This window comes from Erythrolamprus reginae, chromosome 1 (genome assembly GCF_031021105.1).
Source record: "Erythrolamprus reginae isolate rEryReg1 chromosome 1, rEryReg1.hap1, whole genome shotgun sequence".
Lineage (NCBI taxonomy): Eukaryota > Metazoa > Chordata > Lepidosauria > Squamata > Dipsadidae > Erythrolamprus > Erythrolamprus reginae.
Window position 1 is genome coordinate 166,304,365 of NC_091950.1, and position 21,094 is coordinate 166,325,458.

The 21,094-nt window shown below is 39.2% G+C and overlaps 3 protein-coding genes across 6 annotated transcripts in view; 2 read left to right on the forward strand and 1 right to left on the reverse strand.

The window, feature by feature from the left end:
• The window catches only part of MGAT5 (alpha-1,6-mannosylglycoprotein 6-beta-N-acetylglucosaminyltransferase), a 148,600-nt gene extending 140,383 nt beyond the window's left edge, over window positions 1-8,217 (forward strand). For all 4 annotated transcript variants that reach the window (XM_070731355.1, XM_070731361.1, XM_070731370.1 and 1 more), the window contains exons 16-17: window positions 2,231-2,388; window positions 4,927-8,217. In XM_070731355.1, the coding sequence (XP_070587456.1) occupies window positions 2,231-2,388; window positions 4,927-5,125 (357 nt within the window). In that variant the 3' untranslated portion in view covers window positions 5,126-8,217. The remainder of the gene's footprint in view (window positions 1-2,230; window positions 2,389-4,926) is intronic.
• CCNT2 (cyclin T2) overlaps window positions 1-21,094 on the forward strand; it is a 365,293-nt gene that overhangs the window by 124,207 nt on the left and 219,992 nt on the right. The window lies entirely within an intron of this gene.
• The window catches only part of TMEM163 (transmembrane protein 163), a 114,364-nt gene continuing 105,516 nt past the window's right edge, over window positions 12,247-21,094 (reverse strand). The window contains exons 7-8 of the mRNA XM_070731225.1: window positions 16,047-16,188; window positions 12,247-13,953 (exon numbers count right to left, since the gene is read on the reverse strand). Of these exons, the coding sequence (XP_070587326.1) occupies window positions 13,893-13,953; window positions 16,047-16,188 (203 nt within the window). The 3' untranslated portion in view covers window positions 12,247-13,892. The remainder of the gene's footprint in view (window positions 13,954-16,046; window positions 16,189-21,094) is intronic.

Here is a 21,094-nt window from a genome sequence, read left to right on the forward strand (position 1 = left end):
TGTTTTACAGCCCTCTAAGCGGTTTACAGAGTCAGCCTATTTCCCTCATAAATCTAGGCCCTCGTTTTACTAACTTTGGAAAGATGGAAGGCTGAGTCAACCTTGATGGTCAGGATCAGAAGTCTTCAAACTTGGCAACTTTAAGACTTGTGGACTTCAACTCCCAGAATTCCCCAGCCAGCATAAGTGGCTGGAGAGTTCTGGGAGTTGAAGTCCACAAGACTTAAAATTGCCAAGTTTGGGGACCTCTGGTCAGGATCAAAGGGATTGAACTCCTGTGGACACAATTTGCCTGTCATACTGCATTCTAACCACCGAGCTATCACGGCTCTAATTGCATTGCCCCCATCCATTTTTGTTTACAAAAATCAATGGGAGTTGTAATTAACAGAGCAGTATTCCAATTGAAAGATAAGTGCTGATGAGTTCTAGCCTGCCCATTATGCAAGACAGATTCGAGCGTAGGAGGAAGAAGGATTGGGACAAAATTTTCTTTTGGGACAATAATTGAAAAAAAAAATTTCAGGAGGAGGGGATTTAGCAGGCTTTGATATTCCCAAGTAGTCCTTGGAAACTGGGATAAGCGAGCCTACTTCTTTTCTACAGGAATATATTTGGGCAATTAGAATAATAGTGACGGTTGTGCATAATGTTGCAGATATCTGCATGATTCAGGGCAGCAATAATAAATTATTTGCAGTAACAGATAAATGAGTATATAGGGTTAGGCAAGACCAATTAAGCATTCATTTCGGATTGTCAGTTAAATAATGTTAGCCTAAGAGGATAAAATATTTCAGTGGAATGAAATTATCTGTTTTATCCTTCAAATTTCCCAGCCAAGAGAATTGGTTGTTAAACCTTTATAAAATGGGCTTTGAACTTTGCCATTTTTCTTCACATTCTGTCTAATTATGTGCTATATCAAAAGGATAGAGGCAAAAATTATTGACGGACAGAGATTTCAACTTTTAAACATTACAGTTTTTGTGATATACTGTGTTCAACTATGCTGTTACTCAAATAGGATAGAATAGAATAGAATAGAATTCTTTATTGGTCAAGTGTGATTGGACACACTTGGTGTATATGCTGTCAGTGTACATAAGGAGAATAAAATTCATTCATCAAGAATAAAAAGATACAACACTTAGTTATAGTCAAGGTTACTAATAGCTATCAAATCATACTAAGAAACAAATAAAAAAGCAATGTAAATTGAAAGATACAAGCAACATGGTTATAGAAATAAGTGGAAAGAGAGAGATACTAGTAAGGGACAGAAAAATAATAATAATACAGCCATAGTAAATTATTTGACAGTGTTGTGGGAATTAGTTGTTAAACAGAGTGATGGCATTTGGGGAAAAACTGTCCTGGTGTCTAGTTCTGGTATGTGGTGCTCTATAGCGCCATTTTGAGGGTAGAAGTTGAAAGAATTTATGTCCAGGATGTGAGGGATCTGTAGATATTTTTACAGCCCCCTTTTTGGCTCAAGCAGTATGCAAGTCCTCAATGGAAGGCAGGTTGGTAGCAATTGTTTTGGGGTTTTTTGCAGTTCTAATTATCCGTTTGAAGTCTGTGTTTGTCTTGTTTAGTATCAGAGCCAAATTAGAAAGCTATGGAGGTGCAGATGACAGACTCAGTAAGATTGATTGATTAGTTAGTTTGTTTGTTTATTAATTAGATTTCTATGCCCTTCTCGAGACAACTCAGGGCGGCATACAACATTAAATATAACAATATACAAGAAAACTAAATAACTATAGGAATTATTAAAAATTACTAAAAAACCACATTTTAAAAGATCCCATATACACTCACACACATTCATCCAATCCAATCATATCTAGTAACAGCCTGAGACAGTTTCATCACTCACGGTCTCCATGCCTGCCCGCAGAGGTAGGTTTTTAAAGCTTTACGAAAGGCTTAGGAGGGAGGGGGTGGTACGTATCTCCGGAGGGAGTTCATTCCAGAGATGAATACCATCTTATACCTTTGTATATTCAATGATGAATATACATCTTATAAGACCTATACCACCACATGTATCCCCAAAATGGGTGAGTGAGAATGTGTGTGGATGATTATCATTTTTAAAGGGATACATTTGGTATTATTTATCTATGCATCCCAGCTACTAAGCACTGCAGTCTTTTCAGCTTTTCATAGGAGAATAATAATTCTCCCTCAGGAAATCATGGGAATAACTCATGTGTTGTTTCAGGATTTTTGTCATGGTCAAGTGATGTGGCCTCCGTTAAGTGCTCTTCAAGTCAAAATAGCTGATACTGGAAAATCTTGTAAGCAGGTTTGTCAAGAAAACCAGCTCATCTGTGAACCATCTTTTTTCCAGCACTTGAATAAGGACAAAGACCTCTTGAAGTAAGTATGAATGCAAGGAAATTCTGAAATGTTTCCTTAATCTGAAATGCATACTGAGGAACTACTTCTCTACAGAAATATTACAAAAGGGGTTATGCATATCATACAAGCAGTGGCCACAAGTTTTCCCTGAAACCCTTGCACTGGTGACACAAGTTCAGATTCACATGCTGTTGTGCCTCATTTTAGAATATGTTTTGCCACAGTCAATTACTGAATTACTGCAGTTGTTAAGTGAATCATGCAGTCATTGAGTGAAGCTGGCTTTTCCCATTGACTTTGCTTTTTGGAAGCTGGCCGGGAAGGTTACAGATGGTGATCACATGACCCCAGGACAGTAGAACTGTCACAAAATACATGCCAGTTGCCAAGCACCTGAATTTTGATTGTGTGATTATGGGGATCCTGCATTAGTTGTAAATGTACTTAGATGACTCCATTGTTGAGGTTGCCATTTTTATCCTCTTTGCCTGGGACTTGTTTAACTCCTTTTTACAATATTTATTTTTGTGAATTTTTATTGTGAATTTTTGTTTTTTTCATTTGGTGGTTTCCCAGTTTCTTTTTTATGAGTTGGGCAGCTATATAGATTTGATTAATAAATAAATTATCTTAAATAGAGAATTTTCCCAATATACTTAGGTGTGACAACCTGTGGCAAGACATTATTCACTTTCAGCTTTAGCATTATTAATTGCCCAGTGTAATTTATTGATACAATTATATAGAAATTCATAAGGAATGTTTCTATGTTCATTAAGATTCCCTTTCACTACTTGGAGTTGTTGATGTTGGAAGTAGAATTGTTTACAGTTTAACTGCAATTGGGGGGAAAAGCAAATCAGCTGGCCGCCTTCTTCCAGTTGTGTCAGATTGTACAAGCGTGAAGCCATGGGTTCCTCTAGCAGTTGTTCAGTGGCAACTTCTAGCAGTGTATTGCCCATGCTGATTGGTGCCAATGAGATGTACAGGAAGTCTTTATTGTCCACCCCTGCATATGTGGTGCAGTGCTCTTCAGGTTGCTTGAAGTCCTAGAGGAACAATTAACATGAAAATATTTTGCCATTTGGTTAATTAATTCAATCACAGAATGGTGGTTGTGGGGAAAATGGGAAGAATAAGGAATATTACCGTAAGTATGTTTGCTGCCTTAAGTTATTTGTAAAAAAATTATAAAGGTGTGATACTAGATAGATGATAGAGAGAGACAGAAGGTGGTGATGTAGTTGGATAGATAGACAGATAGCTAGATATAGATGATAGATGAATAGATTATAGAGCTAGAAGTTAGATTAGATAGAAGATGATAGAGGATGATAGATAGTGTTCTGTCCGGCTGGATCAATTATCAGAAATAAAGACCCACACACTGTTTCAAAAGTACCCATAGGCAAAATCTATTGGTACAGTGATCCCCCGATCGTTGCGAGGGTTCCGTTCCAGGACCCCTCGCAACGAGCGGGTTTTCGTGAAGTAGCGCTGCGGAAGTAAAAACACCATCTGCGCATGCGCAGATGGTGTTTTTACTTCCCAGCAGCGAGGAGCCGAAGATTGGGGTTTCCCCGCCGCCCACGCAAACTCCTCGCTGCTGCCGTGCCCGCCGCTCGCCCGCCCTGAAAGGGAAAGCCCCCCCAGGCCAGCTCCGATCCCCCCAGGCCGGCTCCGATCCCCCAGGCCGGCTCCGATCCCCCAGGCCGGCTCCGATCATTTTAAAACAGGCGCGCCGTTCTCCGCTGACTCCTGGCGAACTTCCCGGGCGAAGGGCGGGCGAGCGGGGTGCTGGGGGGGGCTTCGCCCTCCCGCCAGCAAGAGGGGGAAGACCCAGGGAAGCCGCCCAGCAGCTGATCTGCCCGGCGCCATCTACGCATGCGTGCCCATAGAAAAAAAGGGCACGCATGCGCAGATGGTGTTTTGACTTCCGGGTTCAAAAATCGCAAATTACCCTGTTCGCAATGGTCGGGGACACAATAACCGGGGGATCACTGTAACACAATTTCTGCTACACAAGGGTTAACCACAAGGAATTCTATGCTGGCCTCATTTCTCTGATTAGCAGGAGATAAGAATAGTCTGGGATGCCAGCCTGGTAGAGTCATAAATCGTAATGCCAAGAACCTCTTATTGACAGATATTCATGTCTTGATTTCATCCTCCTTACACTTGCATCTAAAAGGGGGTCCTGATCCTCAGAGTCCCCATCGTCCTCTGAATCAGACAATACCATAATTGGGGGTTCTACAATCTCTGGTGGTTCCCCAGTCTCCAACTCCCCTTCACTCTCACTCTCAGACTCGGGTGACAAGAACACTGGCCTGCGATGCCGGTACTCATCCGTCTCCTGGTCCTCAAAATCAGTGGCCAACTGAACCAGAGGTGGACCACTCACTACAGATGGATAGGTAAACAGACAGACAGACAGACCTGAGACGTGAGCAAGAATGAAAATAATAAAATATGAATATTACCTGAATTGTTTGTACTACAATATGTAAAATATAGAATTAGACACCTCATCAGTTTTTCCCCTTCATTTTCCAGATACAACATTCAGTGTCATACCACTGAGTCTGCAAATGATATTCTGGTTCCATCTTTTGATGAAAAGAGAAAGCACTGTGTTTTCCAGGGCGATCTTTTGTTGTTCAGCTGTGCAGGATCTCATCTAAACCATAAAAGGATTTGCCCTTGTAGAGACTACCTTAAAGGACAAGTTGCACTATGTAAAGACTGTCTATAGCAGGAAGTTAATGTGACTTTTCCAAGTGGCTTGGAGAGAGCCACACTGTGCACTTTGCTACTGCAAACAAAACTGCAAAAGAGCAGAAATCTTGCCCTGGGGAAAGGGCAGAGAAGCGATTTAAATGTTTAGGAAAATAAACCTCAACTTTTTATGTTTTTGTTTTCCGAAGTGAGTTACTTCCAGCCACAGAAATCTCTTTATTCAACGACAAATCAAGGCCCGACAAGAGCTTGAGATAATGTTGGGGCTTCTTCCCCAGTGACACCCCTTGATTGACGGTTTATCACTGAACAAAATATCAACCTGAAAGGATTGGATGGTGCAGAAAGGACTTAAGACTTGCCGTAGGTAGGCAAAATGGTGGTGCTGTTCCCGTCAAAAAAGGCCAGGCAGCTGCTGAAAAACATCACCACACTCTTGGTCACTTTCTAGCCTAACCCAGCCTAATTCAATGGACTTTCTCCAGCATCGCTCTTTTGAGACCATCATTTTAGAGAGCCCTCCAAAATAGGACTAGTAGCTGACAGACTGAAGGATCGTTTAGGCTTGATGATGGGTTATGATGGTGGCATTAATCAGAGTTTAAATAGCCACGTAAACACTCAATTTGTTGTTTGTTTGTTTGTTTGTTTGTTTGTTTGTTTTTTAAAAATACTTCTTTTCAACTCTGTATTCCCTTTCTGACTTGTCCAAAGGTTTTGCTTAGGGTGTTAGGAATACTGTGTAATCATTGGAGATAAAATAGTTTCACTGAAGCAATATTTAATTTCTTGAATTTGCTGTAAGATAGCAAAACAGTGTCTAAAATAATGAAAATAGATACATGGTGGAAGAACGGTCTGCCCTGGTATCTTATAACAATTTAAAGAGCAATTTTGGTCTTGAAATAATGGTTTATTTTCTGCAGCCCTTGTTAAAAAGTGGATGTGTAGAAATGGGCCATTTATTTTTTAAATTGCAATTAATCCAGAATATTTAACTTAAACATTGTTCGTGGACAGGATATACCGTAAGCTGTTTTCTTTTTTTTTAAAATGCACAGTACCTTTTTAATGTTTTTTTTTTTTTAGCACAACTGACACATCTTTAAATGCACTGTTAGTGGGTAGGAAAGTAGCATTGAATCGAAAATGAATGTGTTATCCATTTTTTTATCAGATTTGGATGCGAGTGGGAGGGAAGAGAGGAGACTCCTGGACCATTTGCAAAATCAAAACTATTATTTCCCTACTTTGTAATCATTAATTGCTATTTCTACTGATAGAACAATATGCCTGCTTTTAATCTTTTGTAATCTATCAACTCATTACTTGATGCATTATTTCATATCTGAAGGTCATTGCATATCTCTTCACTTGCAGAAGACCACAAAAGAAACATTTTCAAAGAAATTGCCTAGTTTTAAAATCGATTTTTCAAAAGAAAATCTGGTTAAAATAAGTTGAAATCTGTATGAACATAGTATTTACGGAAGCCCGTTATTTATTTTAAGGGACATATTGCCAGGTCTGAATAAAATTTGAACAAGAAAAATGACATTTTTTAAAAGTTTACATTGTATATTCAGAAACACTCACTTTGTAACAATATATTACCTAAATTGAAACATGTTATGTGTAGAATTAAAAATGACTAAGGATTAAAACGCAAAATTAGGATTCAGTGAATTGAATGTCAGATTGTAAACATTACTTTCTTGGTTCTGCAGAATGTAACTCTTGGGATCTAAGCATGTGTGTTTTTTAAGTTATCAAACCTAGATAATTTCTAAGGCCAAGAATTATATGTATGTATATCATGAGTTCACCTAAACCCACAGACTTAGCACTTCTAATTGCTGTAGCAGCAAAAGAATTTGATATTTGTGCTGTAAATACAACTTTGTTAATGTGTTCAAATTAATTTATCCTGCATAATGGTGGACTGCTTTAAGTCCAGTATTTCTTTTCCAGAAAAGTTAACAATAAAGCACGAATTTAAAAATCCAGGCAAATTTTGCAGGAAAGAATGAAAATGATCAGAAACCAGATCTGCTTAGAATCTTTCCTTCAACTTCGTTGTGGATTTTATATTCTCATGCTGAATTGTGAACGTGTGCCTGTGTGTGTGTGTTTGTATTCATAAATTGCTTCAGAGAGTAATAATATATTAACGTTCAAACAAACCCTAAAACCTAGAATAAATTGTTGGTTGGTCGAATCAGTACTTAGAGACCTTCATGCAGAGGTAGATTTGCTAACTGAGTCTTGTAGTTAAACATAGATTATATACATTTGCTGAGAGAGAGGGAAAAACAGTTGCAAGTTAAAAAATGAAGACAGTTTTTGGAAAAGTAGAATTATTATAGTTCTTATATTTTTGCAGTAGGATGTATGATGTCATTGAAAGTAGGGTCAGATCTTCAATAAGTTCATTCCATTATTATTTCATAGTTTATTGAAGTTTTTTATGACAGTAAAATAGTGTTGATCCTTGAAGGAAAATTGTATATCAGGCCTTTCTGCTGAAATTACGTATTTATTTACTATCCCAATTTGGTGGAGTAAAAGCAGAAAGTTTGAACCAAATACATTTTTGTCAATACAGGCTAGATTGACTTAACACTTTTTCCATATCTATTAAAATACAGATATTAACAATATCAAGTTCTATTGAGCAGTTATATAAGCTGAATATTAAGGGTTTATCCAATATGTCATTAAAAATTACTGATGTATAGATGAACCTGTTATTCCTTTTTCTTAAAGAAAATATAGAACCAACCGAAGGAATGTTGGGTGGAAGATAAGCAGAACTACAATTTCATCGTGCAAATTTAGGGGTAGATTATTAGAAATAAACATGGGTGAATGAATTAGATATGGATTAAAAAATAAAAACATGGAAAGATTAATCCTAAACTATGAATATTCATGTGTCAAGAACATTATTTTACAAATTTGTTTGAACTGATATTTTTAAAATCTGAGATTACCAAAACCTGATAAAGCATTTGCATAATTTATTTTAAAAATAACATTGAGTTTGCCTTTGAAAAGAATGAATACACTGTTTAAAAATGCCAATAAAAACCTCATTTATTTCATATACTTAAGTTGATTTGTACATCTATCTATAGTTCTGTCTCAAATATATTTTATATAGTCTTTTATGTAATTCATCTTAGTTTTGGTTTGCGTTTGATTTTTCCATGGTGGTATCTAACTCATTCTGTTAATAATGGTGCCTTTATTTTTTATAAATTGAATTTTCAAACAATGGTGAATTGAAATATGACTAGAACTAGACTTGAGGAATAATAGATGCAATAAAAATTGCTCATCTATGTTTCAAAGGGGGTTTTCTGGAAGAAGAAAAAAGAGAATATTCTACATCCAGCACCAAAAATACATCATTGCTTATTGATGTGTGTGCTTGAAGGGATCTCAGCATAATGAATTTCTAAGTGGAAAATAAAAGACCAGTGTCAGTCAATTCCAAATATTAAATGTAGGGAATCATGAACAGCATTTAAATGAAGACCAATATGTGCACTCCCATAATCATGCTTCATGTTCTCAATGTTATTTTAGAACACTGGAAATTTAGGAGACCATGGGTCTTTTTAGATACTGATGGTGCATACACTTTGGTTTCATTGTTCTGTGCTTTTCTAATAGTTTAGTGCTAGATAACCCAATAATCCAAACAGCAAACAGAATAACAGAGTTGGAAGGGATTTGGAGGTCTTTTAGTCCAACCCCCTGCTCAGGGAGGAAATTCATTTCAGACAAATGATTGCCCAGTTTCTTCTTTAAAACCTCCAGTGTTGGAACACCCACAACAACTAGGGAAAACTACAGTGTGCTTTGTAAAAGGAAAAAGAAATGACCACCCAAAATCTAAGCAACTTTCGGCCTCCCAGCTTCATTTGTTTTGTTTCAGTGATGTCAACATGGAAAATATATATGTCACAATCCCTGATCAGCATTAGAGGATAATTTATAGTACAGCAAACCAGCCCTTGATAAGCCAAATTATTTCCTGAATGCACATCAGTATTGGGTTCCTACCGCTACGGTCCACTCTACATTTCAGTAGCAGCCCACCGATTGTGTAATTTGCACGTGATGGCTCCAGTACTGTCTTTGCCAGGGCATCATGTGTGCCTTTTCCCCCCTAAATTTGCTTCTTTTTTTTGCTTCCTATGCATGCGTGGAAGCAAAATCTCTCGGGATGCTCGTGCGCATGAGATTTTGGCGATATTTTGGTTCCACACATGCACAGGAAGCAAAAACTCGCTGAAATCGCACAAAAGAGCCTCCCCTCGTGAGATTTTGCTTCCGCGCATGCACAGGAAGCAAAATCATGCGAGAGGATGTGCATGCACGTAGCAAACATGCACACATGGGAATACATGGTGATGCGTGCCAGTATCAAGGTAAGATGAGCCCGCCCCGATGCATAGGGGTGATTGACAGTACTTAGTATTCCTATGTGTCATATATTGTTACCAGTTCTTAAATCCACTCAATGTTGTAAATGGAAAATAGGAAAAGACTCCAGTAGCACTTACACTAAATACAGTGAAGTAGCAGACTGCAGGGGAAGGGAAAATCTACTGTCATGCTTTTTCATTTAACAAAATGACATTATAGTACAGTTCATTCATTCCATCTTCTATGTGCCTGAGCTCATGTCCATTGCGCTATGAAAATCCAGTTCCCAGCTTCTGGCACAGGAAAGGTCTCATAATTGTTTGTATGACATTGTGAATCTGCTTGCAAAGTCTACAATGACAAGACGAACACACATCTTGCTTTAAAGTGGCTTTATCCCTTTTTTTCAGGTAGTAATTTTTTAAAAAATTTGTATGCTGCCAAACCCTCAACAACTCTGGGTGGCTCTATCAAATAAATTACAAAGAAAATCAATAAAAGAAAACTCTTTAAAAAGGCAAGTGCAATAAAGTGAGAATTGGATGAAGCAATTCGGAAGAACCAAACAATATAAATAAGTAAATCTATAAATTGAAGAGGATTCAGTTTATTTTTAATCAATTCTTCCATGTAAACATGTTCAAAGAAGGAATCATAATTTCTAAGAATTCTAGAATTAGCATCTGTCACAGCAACTTTGGGGAGAGGGGAAATTGCATGGAAAGAATGATTTGGGAATTATATATTTTATAGCTGATTAGATTGCATGAGTTGTTAGTGCCATCTATCCAATGTTATTTTCACTTCCTCAAACTTAAATATTAAAATTGAGAGCAGCTCTAATAATACTTCACAGCAGAAGTGAAGATTATTCTTAAAAAATAAAGAAAATTAGTCACTGTAAAGCTCTTCATGTGAATTTAAAAATTCCATTTTCAAAAATAAATACTCCTGGGTTTTTCCCGGTCTAATTTAAGCAGGTACAAATTCCAACATCTGCTTATTCTTGTTAATCACTTGTCTGCATAATACCTCAATAACTCTAGTGGGAGAAGTGGGAGAAAGCATCCCAAAACAGTCTCTATGGGCATTAAATACCTAGGTGCCCCTCTTTGTGAAGCCAGTGATGGAAATAAGCTAGATAGGCTTAATTTCACCATTATGTTCAGTTAAGAACTGGGCAAATTTTTAGCATGTATTTTAAGTTCAACTGAAGCCACTCGAAAAGCACTTTTTAAAAAACCTAAGTATTTGGATTTATTTGCACGTTGTGTCCTGCTCAATTTTGTTCCAGAAAATTGTTGCTGGAAAATATAGATTTGATCACAATCATTTTTAAAAAGTGAACATGCAGGCTTTCCTTATCACAAGGAAGCATCTTATTTTTCAGTAAATTAAGTTGTTTTCTCTATTTGATCTATTTACCTCTGAAAAGTTGCAAGAAGTTATTTACATTGTTAAACAATACCACTGGGTCCCCCATGATGCTAATATTATCATGTAAGTCTATATTTAAATTTAATGATACAGTGAATAACTTTGATTTTCTTAAAATGGCACCATAGGAATGTATCAATTGTAAGTGTTCTAATTCTGTTGTGACTCACCTTTGCCTGCTCACTGTGATAATTGATGAATGCTTATTGCACTTGAGAAAACCGAGATGAGTTTTGTATTTATATGCAAATAGGAATATATGCTGCTTGCCTATTCAGTCCAATTGTTTCCAACATATCCATATGGATACTGTAATTGTGGATGTCAAAGCTGTTTTAAAAGTTTAATGTTTGAAATTTTGTGGCTCTCTTAATATTGGAATTTGGACACCTGTTGTCCCTACAGTGGGTGCGAAGGCTCAGTTGTTAGACGCTGAGCTTGTCAGCTGGAAAATGGACAGCCCAGGTTCAAGACCAAGACCAAAATGCTACTGTGTGATGGAGTGAGCTCCTCTTCCTGCCCCAGTTCCTGCCAACCTAGCAGTTCAAAAGCATGCAAATGCAAGTAGATAAATATCACTTTGGAAGGTAACGGGTTCATATACCTTAGTATATAGTCATGCTGGCCACATGACCCTGGAAATGTTGACTCTCTTAGCTAAGAAACTGAGATGAGCACTGCCCCCTAATCCTGGACATGACTGGGCAAGGCAATCCTTTACCTTTACCTTTTTATCCCTTACATCTTCATGAACAATGTTGTTGACTCTCAGAGTTCATGAAGATTTGTGAAAGTTTTAAATGGCCATGTAATCTATGCTATAGCATATACTGTACATAGTCTATTTGGGGAAGCGACGAGAAGCCATGGGCGCGAGGGGGCCGACTTTCAAAGCAACCTTTGCCGGCCTCCGGTGGGAGGGTGCCAATAGCGGCGGCGGCGGGGGGGCAATAGCGGGGGGGCCGAACCGCCTTGCGGCACACCTGACCATGTCTCGCGGCACACTAGTGTGCCGCGGCACACCGGTTGAAAAACACTGGTCTACTATACTCCATAAGCTTTGGTTGAATCATGACTTGCTCTGTCAAAATACAGTACACAAAAATGCCTTTCATGTAGTAATACATTTGTTAGATTTTAACTTGCCAGAGGATTTAATCCCACTATCAATCCCTCTAGAAAACTTGATAAATTAATGAGCTGCTAGCTTAACTGCCCCTCTGCAGAAAGTTATTTTTATGATCACACCAAGATACATACTGATTTTGTATCATGTTCAATGTATTTATTTCAGAAGACTGCATGTAATAAAAACATTACTACAAGGCTGGACACTTTTGGTCCGAGGTGATGAAATGTACTGGAGAAATTTCTATTCCTATGGAAACATCTTCAAACAGTTAATTAAGATTGCATTGCATCCGATTCAATGAAATGAAATAAATATTCCTTCTGTCAGTTTCTATTTGCATTTCCACAAAAATACATTCACTGAAACATGGCATATAGAAGCAAAAAAAAACAGTAAATGACAGTAGGGAGTGTTATTAAAGATGTCAACTGCAAATTTGATGTCCCTCTGCAAATCATTATTCCACACCAATATACATACTTTCAATAAACTTTTCACTTTTTGCCAGATATAAAATTACTTTGTTTTCTTTACAAATGCACCATTTTCAAACTAGTGGAGCTAATAACACATGGATTAAGCAGTAAACTTCCAGAACATAATTTACTTAGCCATATGTTAAATTTGTGCTAAAACATTCCACCTACAAAAAAATGACAGAAGTAACCTGTCTATGGAAGGTGCTTCTGTACAGGAAGACTTTCAATTTAATGTACTATATACACCACTTTTTTAAAGGTTAGTTATAGGTCCTTTATAAAACAAGAAACATTTTATATATTATACAAGATGGGAAATGGATTCTGTAATCCAGATGTTAAATAACATAAAATGAGTGAGCACATGAATAGCTATAGAAAAGCCTAACCCTTCATAGTTAGAGTCTACATTACTGTCAGAATGGAACCATGATTTCCACATGACACCCGTGTTTTTGCCAGACATACTGCTACATAAGTGCCTACTATAAATCAACACATGAAACCTCAATCCTTTTTTGGCTTTTTAACTGTACATGAACACTTTGTGCTTATTTTGACTGTGCAGCTTAATATATGTTGCTTGATATATATATAGAGAGAAAGAGTGAGAGAGAGAGAGAGAGAAAGAGGGAATGGGGAGAAGGAGTGAGACATTTTAAATACTGTAATAAAACTATGAAATTAAACCATATCCTAACATTTGGGAGACTGAGCAGCTAAGGGAGTGAACTGCACCTTTTACTGAAACTGTGCATCTTGTAGGAAGAAAATACTTCATATTTTTAATACTGAATGAATAAAAATAGCAAGTCTGATTTGTTGGAAACCTGTTGGTAACTTGATGAGACACTAATGAGGTAGTGCCCTTCACCCGTTGTGGATTTTAGCAGTAACAAAACTAAAAGATTAGTCCCTTTTCCTGGTGAAACTCAAACTCCATGGTATCTGTTTGTCTCTAAACAGTCACAGTCAGACTGGGACTCATCTTAATTTGGCCCCTTTAAATGGGCAGCTGTCAAGTGACTTAAACATGTAGCAAAAAGGATTAGAAGTCTTATTCATTTCTACTGCAGCTTGCTGTATTTGAGGGAGCATATGTCAAATGTGATTGCAGAGATCTAAGCAGTGCATGTATTTGCCTATTTGTACAGATTGGTGTCCCCTTGAATGATGATGCAAAACTAATATGAACAGCCGCAAAATTCAATCTTGCAAGTAGGATTGGTCCCACTTGCCAGGATGTAGGATGTTTCCAAATCCCGCAAAATGTATTCAGTCCAATAGCTGAGTTGCCTTCATTCAAACATTTCATAATGACGTGTTTGCCGTACTCGGGGAACCATATCCATAAGCAGCCTGAAAATAAAAACAAGCCCAGATCAAGCCTATCAGTTATAATTGCAAAGATCCAGCCATAAATTTTTGCATGTTCTAAAACATTCTCCTAATCAGTACTTGTCTATCCCCAAAACAGGAAATTGGGTGCTCCGAGAGCTTGGGGGTTTTTTTTTTCATACAGACATTTCATTAGCCAACTAGGCAACATTATCATTGATGTTTTATTGGTGACATTATCCAATTTGGTAATATCTCTCCTTTTAAAGTATTATTTTATAACATATAAAAAAATCAATTTTCAGTTAAACAGTGTGTTGTCCGATTACAAATAATTTTAATAATAATTTTAATAATCATTGTTACAGCAATGTTCATTGCATTGGTATTAATTTTATAATAATACTAATATTTACTTATCCATTTTAACAAATCTCCCTTATAACATTAATCTTCTTATATTTCCATGTCTCTAACTTCTGTTTTTATTAGCAAACCATAGATAAAATAAGTCCCTTGCCAAAAAGTTTCTTCCTTTCCCTTAATTGTAACTGTTAACCTATCAATTTCCGCACATTCTAGTAATTTTAAAATTACCTTTTCCCCTCTAGCGATCTCTTCACTTTTCCATTGTTGTGCAAATACAATTCTTGTATTTAGCACATGTAAAATCAAATATGTAGTCCAGGGGTGGGCTCCTCCTGGTTTGGACCAGATTGCCCAAACCGTTAGTGACCCGCTGGTGATTTCATTTTGGCATCATGGATTCTGCTTCTCTCTGTGACAGTGCGTGCTCGCCACCATCTTTTTTTCTGAATTTTCGGCCACTTTTCCTGTGTTTGCTTTGTCCTTGTTCTGTGCTTTGAAAAAAGCCTTCCCACCCACTCGCGGGTTAATATTGACCTTTATTTCTCTGCCCAAAGCCCAGCTGATCAGCTCCTTAGCTGTGTTTTGAGCTGAATCCAATGTCTGAGCATGCATGGAAGTGAGATTGCATGGGGGTGGATGTGCGCGAAACGTCATGATGCAAACTGGTGGCAAAGGTAAAGGGAACCCACCCCTGTTGTAGTCTCTTTATCATACTCTTCCAATAAAATGCCCAACAAAAATATTTCCGGGTTTAGATCTATATGTTGCTTTAGCATTTTTTCAAACTATGTGTTTATTTTCATCCAATATGTTTTTGCTTTTGGGCATGTCCACCACATATGATAGTACAGTGATGGCAAACCTTTTTTCCTTCATATGCTGAAAGAGCATGGGCATGTGCCATCGTGCATGTGTGAATGCTCACACCAAAAATTCAATTCCTGGGGAGGGTGAAAACAGCTTCCCCTGGCCCCCAGAGGCCTTCTGGAGGCCGGAAATGGCCTGTTTTCCAACTTATGGTGGAACCAGTAGGCTCATGCTTGCCCTACGCAGGCTCCAAAGGGTTCCCTGGAGCCAGGGAAGGGTAAAAATGCCCTCCGCCATCCCCCTGGAGGCTCTCTAGAAGCCGAAAATGCCCTCCGAGCTTCTGTTTAAGCCAAAAATCAGCTGGTCGGCATACACATACGTGTTGAGCTGAGCTAGGACAACGGCTTGTGTGCCAGAGTGTCACCTGTGGCACCCGTGCCATAGGTTCACCATCACTGTGATAGTACAAACCAGGTGTATGGTTTCATTTCCAACACTTCGTGGATATGTCCTTAAAACATCTTTGTCGACCTTGTTGGGGGGGAATGCCATCTTTAAAACATTTTATATAAATTTTCTTTATACGCAGTTGACATCGTTAATTTAGAATTCCTATCCCATAATTTCTGCCATTTATCCAGTTTGGCAACATCATCTCTGATGATGTTATCTTGGTGGGTAATGAATCGTCTGCAAAGAAAACCACCAAGTTTCATCAGAGAGGCTCCCTCAGTTCAACCCTGAGCTACAAATATTCTTTTCTATTGGTAAGAAGACATTACATTTCAATCAATATAGCTTTTTGGTAAGAATATAATAATCAAAAGTATATATGCAGCATTGAATAAATGGCACATGAGAGAAATGCCACAATCATGGAGCAACATTCAAATGCCAATTGTAACATGATTTCTTTAAAACAAAAAGGTTTCACTCACTTGGCACCATAGGCAAATATTGTAAGTCCAATCAGAACTCCTATACTTCCATCCAGGTACCAAACAGAAGCATTGTGCTTAAAAACCTCTGCACTCAGGAGGATGGAAAAGCCCATAATTCCTCCTACCAGGGAGTTGAAACCTACAATGAAATAAATTAAGATTAGGCCCTCCTAGCAAAAACAGGAGAAGTCAATAAATAGCAAAAGTCAATGGATGCAAGATTTGTACTCTGTTACGTCTGAGCTCAGGACCCCGATTCCCACTAGCCGAATTACAATTCCCTAAAGCTTTAAAATGTAGCCTGTGACTAACCAAAGCCCACTTCAGAGAGGGTTATTTTACAGCTCAGAAACCTAATCCACAATATCATTTATTTATTTATTTATTTATTTTATTTATTCATTTGTCCAATACACAAATACATAAGAAGAAAAATAGACATGTGGTAATATAAATGAGGGTGAAAGTGAACTTAGAGGAGAGGATATATGAAAGGGAGAGAATATATAAGATGGGTCAAAGAAAGGAAAGACAATTGGACAGGGGACGAAAGGCACTCCAGTGCACTTATGTACGCCCCTTACTGGCCTCTTAGGAACCTGGAGAGGTCAATCGTAGAGAGTCTAAGGGAGAAGTGTTGGGGGTTAGGGGTTGACACAATTGAGTCTGGTAATGAGTTCCACGCTTCGATAACTTGATTGTTGAAATCATATTTTTTACAGTCAAGTTTGGAGCGGTTCGTATTAAGTTTGAATCTGTTGCGTGCTCTTGTGTTATTACGGTTGAAGCTGAAGTAGTCATTGACCGGTAGAACGTTGCAGCATATGATCTTGTGGGCAATACTCAAATCATGTTTTAGGCGCCGTAGTTCTAGGCTTTCTAGGCCCAGGATTGTTATCATAAATCTTTGTTGTCCCAATTCACACAATGAGGTTCCTATTAACCCTTTAACTCTCCTCATCCTTTGCAACTGCTGTCTTAATATGGCCATCCGTGCAAGGCTTTGGAATTGGAAGTATTGTTTTTTAAATAGCCAGTCGCACCACAACGTAAGGCAAAACCATTTATCCCATCAGTGCTGCTGCTGGACTAGAGTTGAGTTCTGGGTCTTTAAGGCAGGGCAATGTCAAATTCTGTGGACTGCATTCAAATTAATACTGACCATCTGCTTTCTAGAAGCTGGAGTCGTAACTTTACTAACTCTGCAGTAGATCCAATCCTGCAGGGACAACATGACAGCTATGCAAATATGGCAGAGGAGGAAAATGAAGCTTGCTGCTAAGGAAAGTCTATTCAGTTTTGTAAAACAAACAAACAGCACATTCATGCTGGCTGTAGATGGGGGTTAGAAAACACACAGCCCCAACAGCAGAAACATGGTGCAGCAAGAAGGAAAGGCTAGCCAGGTTTGATATTTCATCAATGTTTATAAAATAATTGTTTGAACTCATTATTGACAAAAAGGCTACTGACAACCCAAAGGTTGTTCTTTTGTGATTTTTTTAATCAATTATTTTTACTTCCATCATCCAATGTTCTAGTTTCCTTTATTTATTAGGACTTGGGCTATATCAAAGTGCAAAGTTGCACTTTTATTACTAAAATCTGATAAAAACTATTTAAAGTAAATGTCCATTCCATTCCTACAAGATGCTCCCAATTCATCCCCACCCCATAATCAAACAGAATAGAATAGAATAAAATAGAATAGAATAGAACAGAACTAACAGAACATAGTTGGAAGGGGCCTTAGGGGGTCTTCTAGTCCAACCCACTTCTTAGGCAGAATACCCTCTACCCATGATCAGAGGTGGGCTTCACATACTGTAACAACCCGTTTGCCTAGCACTGGAAATACTCCAATGTTGATGCATTTACAGCTTCTGGAGGCAAGTTGTTTCACTGATTAATTGTTCTGTCAGGAAATTTCTTCTTAGTTCTAGGTTGTTTCTCTTCTTGATTAGTTTCCATCCATTTCTTCTTGTTCTACTCTCAGGAGCTTTGGATAATAGCCTGACTCCCTCTTCTTTGTGGCAACCCCTGAGATAGTGGAACACTGCTATCATGTCACCCCAGTCCTTCTTTTCATCAAGCTAGACCTACCCAATTCCAGCAACTGTTTCTTTTATATGTTTTACCCTCCAGTCTCCTAATCGTCTTTGTTGTTCTTCTCTGCGGAGTCTCGACATCTTTTTTTACATCGTGGCAACCAAAAATGGATGCAGTATGGTGTGGCCTTACCGAGGCATTATAAAGTAGTGTTAACAATTCATGTGATCTTGATTCGATCCCTCTGCAGCCTAGAACTGTTAAATTAGTCAGCTCTCACTCACAGCAATTCAGGCTCAAGCAACACAGGCAAGGCTTAACCAGAAGGACAGAAGGGAACAAATGGCCACACTGAATATACAATGATTGGGAAGAGGGGAAAGGAGAGAGAAAAAGAGAGGGAGAAGCGGGGGAAGTTTCAATTTGTGCTTTTGGATTCACAAGAGACACCAAAGGGTTTCTCCAATGGCAATAATTGCAGCCAAGAGCTCCATCAGAGTTTGTGAGGAATTCAGTACTCCACCGAATCACCCATTGGAGTCGTGAATGCTAGGCATTGACTAATAACAACAGAACTCTCAAAAAGTAAAGCTGAAAATAATGGTCATATTCCAGCTCTGTGTTTTCAACTTCTGGCCATAAGATGTCAGCCTGATCACATCTCTCTCACACATCCATAAACCCAGATTAGCCACAATCTGATATTTATTATTAAATTTAAACACCACCCACATTACTGCCTAAGTAATATGCATGGTTAATTCCTTTGACACTCCCAGGTATCACCTCTCCCCACTATGATATTATCTCTCTCTCACACACACACACACACACACACACACACACAGCCCTTACTCTTGCTTTTTGGTTTAAGGCAAGTGATTACAATAAAAATCCTCTAAAATTAGCAACATTCCCTCTATTGGCTCCAGAGATGCTCTTCTGCGGCATACTTTGTTTACCTCATCAATTTCCCCCCCATATGTTAATTAGCTTTACTGAATAGCTTAATTGACATGTTTAATGGCCTTTGTGGGCTTCACGGACATTTTAAATGCATTTCTCCAGAAGCAACTGAAAATGACAATTCTATAAAGACAGAATTAAAACCTTATTGGAAGTAATATCCCAGATAGACTGAGAGGTACCCTGTTTCCCCGATAGTAAGACACCCCCGATTGTAAGACGTATCGGGGGTTTCAGGGGGGTCGGCTAATATAAGCCGTACCCCAAAAGTAAGACATATGTCTTACTTTCAGGGAAACACGGGGGTATTGCCGCCTCCCTCTCATCTAGCTGTGCGCCGCCTCCTGCCCACGTCCGCACCGTCCCCCTCTCCATACGTCGCCGCATCTGCCACCTCCCTCTGATCTTAATGAGTGCCGCTTCCTGCCCACTTCCGCGCCGCCCCCCCTCCATACGTCACCGCGTCTGCCGCCTCCGTCTGATCCAAATGAGTGCCGCCTCCTGCCCACTTCCGCGCCGCCCCCCCTCCATACGTCACCGCATCTGCCGCCTCCGTCTGATCCAAATGAGCTCCGCCTCCTGCCCACTTCCGCGCCGCCCCCCTCCATACGTCACCGTGTCTGCCGCCTCCGTCTGATCCAAATGAGCGCCGCCTCCTGCCCACTTCCGCGCTGCCCCCCTCCATACGTCACCACGTCTGCCGCCTCCGTCTGATCCAAATGAGCTCCGCCTCCTGCCCAAGCCTGCGCCGTCCCCCTCTCCATACGTCGCCGCATCTGCCACCTCCCTCTGATTTTAATGAGCGCCGCCTCCTGCCCACTTCCGCGACGCCCCCCCTCCATACGTCACCGCGTCTGCCGCCTCCGTCTGATCCAAATGAGCGCCGCCTCCTGCCCACGCCTACGCCGTCCCCCTCTCCATACGTCACCGCGTCTGCCACCTCCCTCTGATTTTAATGAGCACCGCCTCCTGCCCACTTCCGCGCCGCCCCCCTCCATACGTCACCGCGTCTGCCGCCTCCATCTGATCTAAATGAGCGCCGCCTCCTGCCCCGCCTGCGCCGTCCCCCTCTCCATACGTCGCCGCGTCTGCCACCTCCCTCTGATCTTAATGAGCGCCGCCTCCTGCCCACTTCCGCGCCGCCCCCCCTCCATACGTCACCACGTCTAAATGTTAATTTTATGGTTAAAACAAAAAATTCGACAATTTTTTTCCAATATAAGACATACCCTGAAAGTAAGACATAGTGGGGCTTTTGGGGATAAAAAGAAAGTAAGACACTGTCTTACTTTCGGGGAAACACGGTATATATATAGTACATGGTGACTTCTTTATAAGCTATGATAAAATCATTCTGAGACTGCCCCAACATCATCTTGAAATTATACATGTGTCATCTCAAACTTTTTTTTTTTAATAAATTTATTAAATATATACAATAAAAACCAAATACAGAAAGACAAAAGAGATATACATATTGTACATTTTAACATTTACACTCTACTTATGTAGTAATTGGGGAGTGGGAGAAGGGGGTTGTGAAGGGAGGGAGGTAGATATAGAAGGAAGAGGGATAGGGAAAAGAAGGAGGGGGGGATAGAGAAGCGAAAACCAGCGTTAGAGCTGGGTCTTTCATGATTTGCGGCCTGTAGTTTGAGCTCGTAGTTGGTGTGTTTTACCCTAAGGCTTTATCAATATGTTTTGTATGTAGTTTTTAGTGCCAATATGTATAATTGATTTAGGGGTTTATTTTCTTTGTAAAGTTGGAGTTCGTGTCGATCGATGTTTACAGTTTGTTGTTTCAATTTGATGTTATGATTTGTGGTGTAAATTGCTATTTTTTCAAGTTGTTTTTGTTGGATATTTTTCTTGATGAATAATTTTTAGATAATTCCTTTTTTTTAACCAGAGGTACCATTTATCCCAAGCTTTGTAGAAATCTGTCTCATCCTTGTTTTGCAGTTCCATTGTTAGTTTGGACATTTCTGCGCATTCCATTATTTTAATCAAGAGTGATAGGGTAGTTGGGT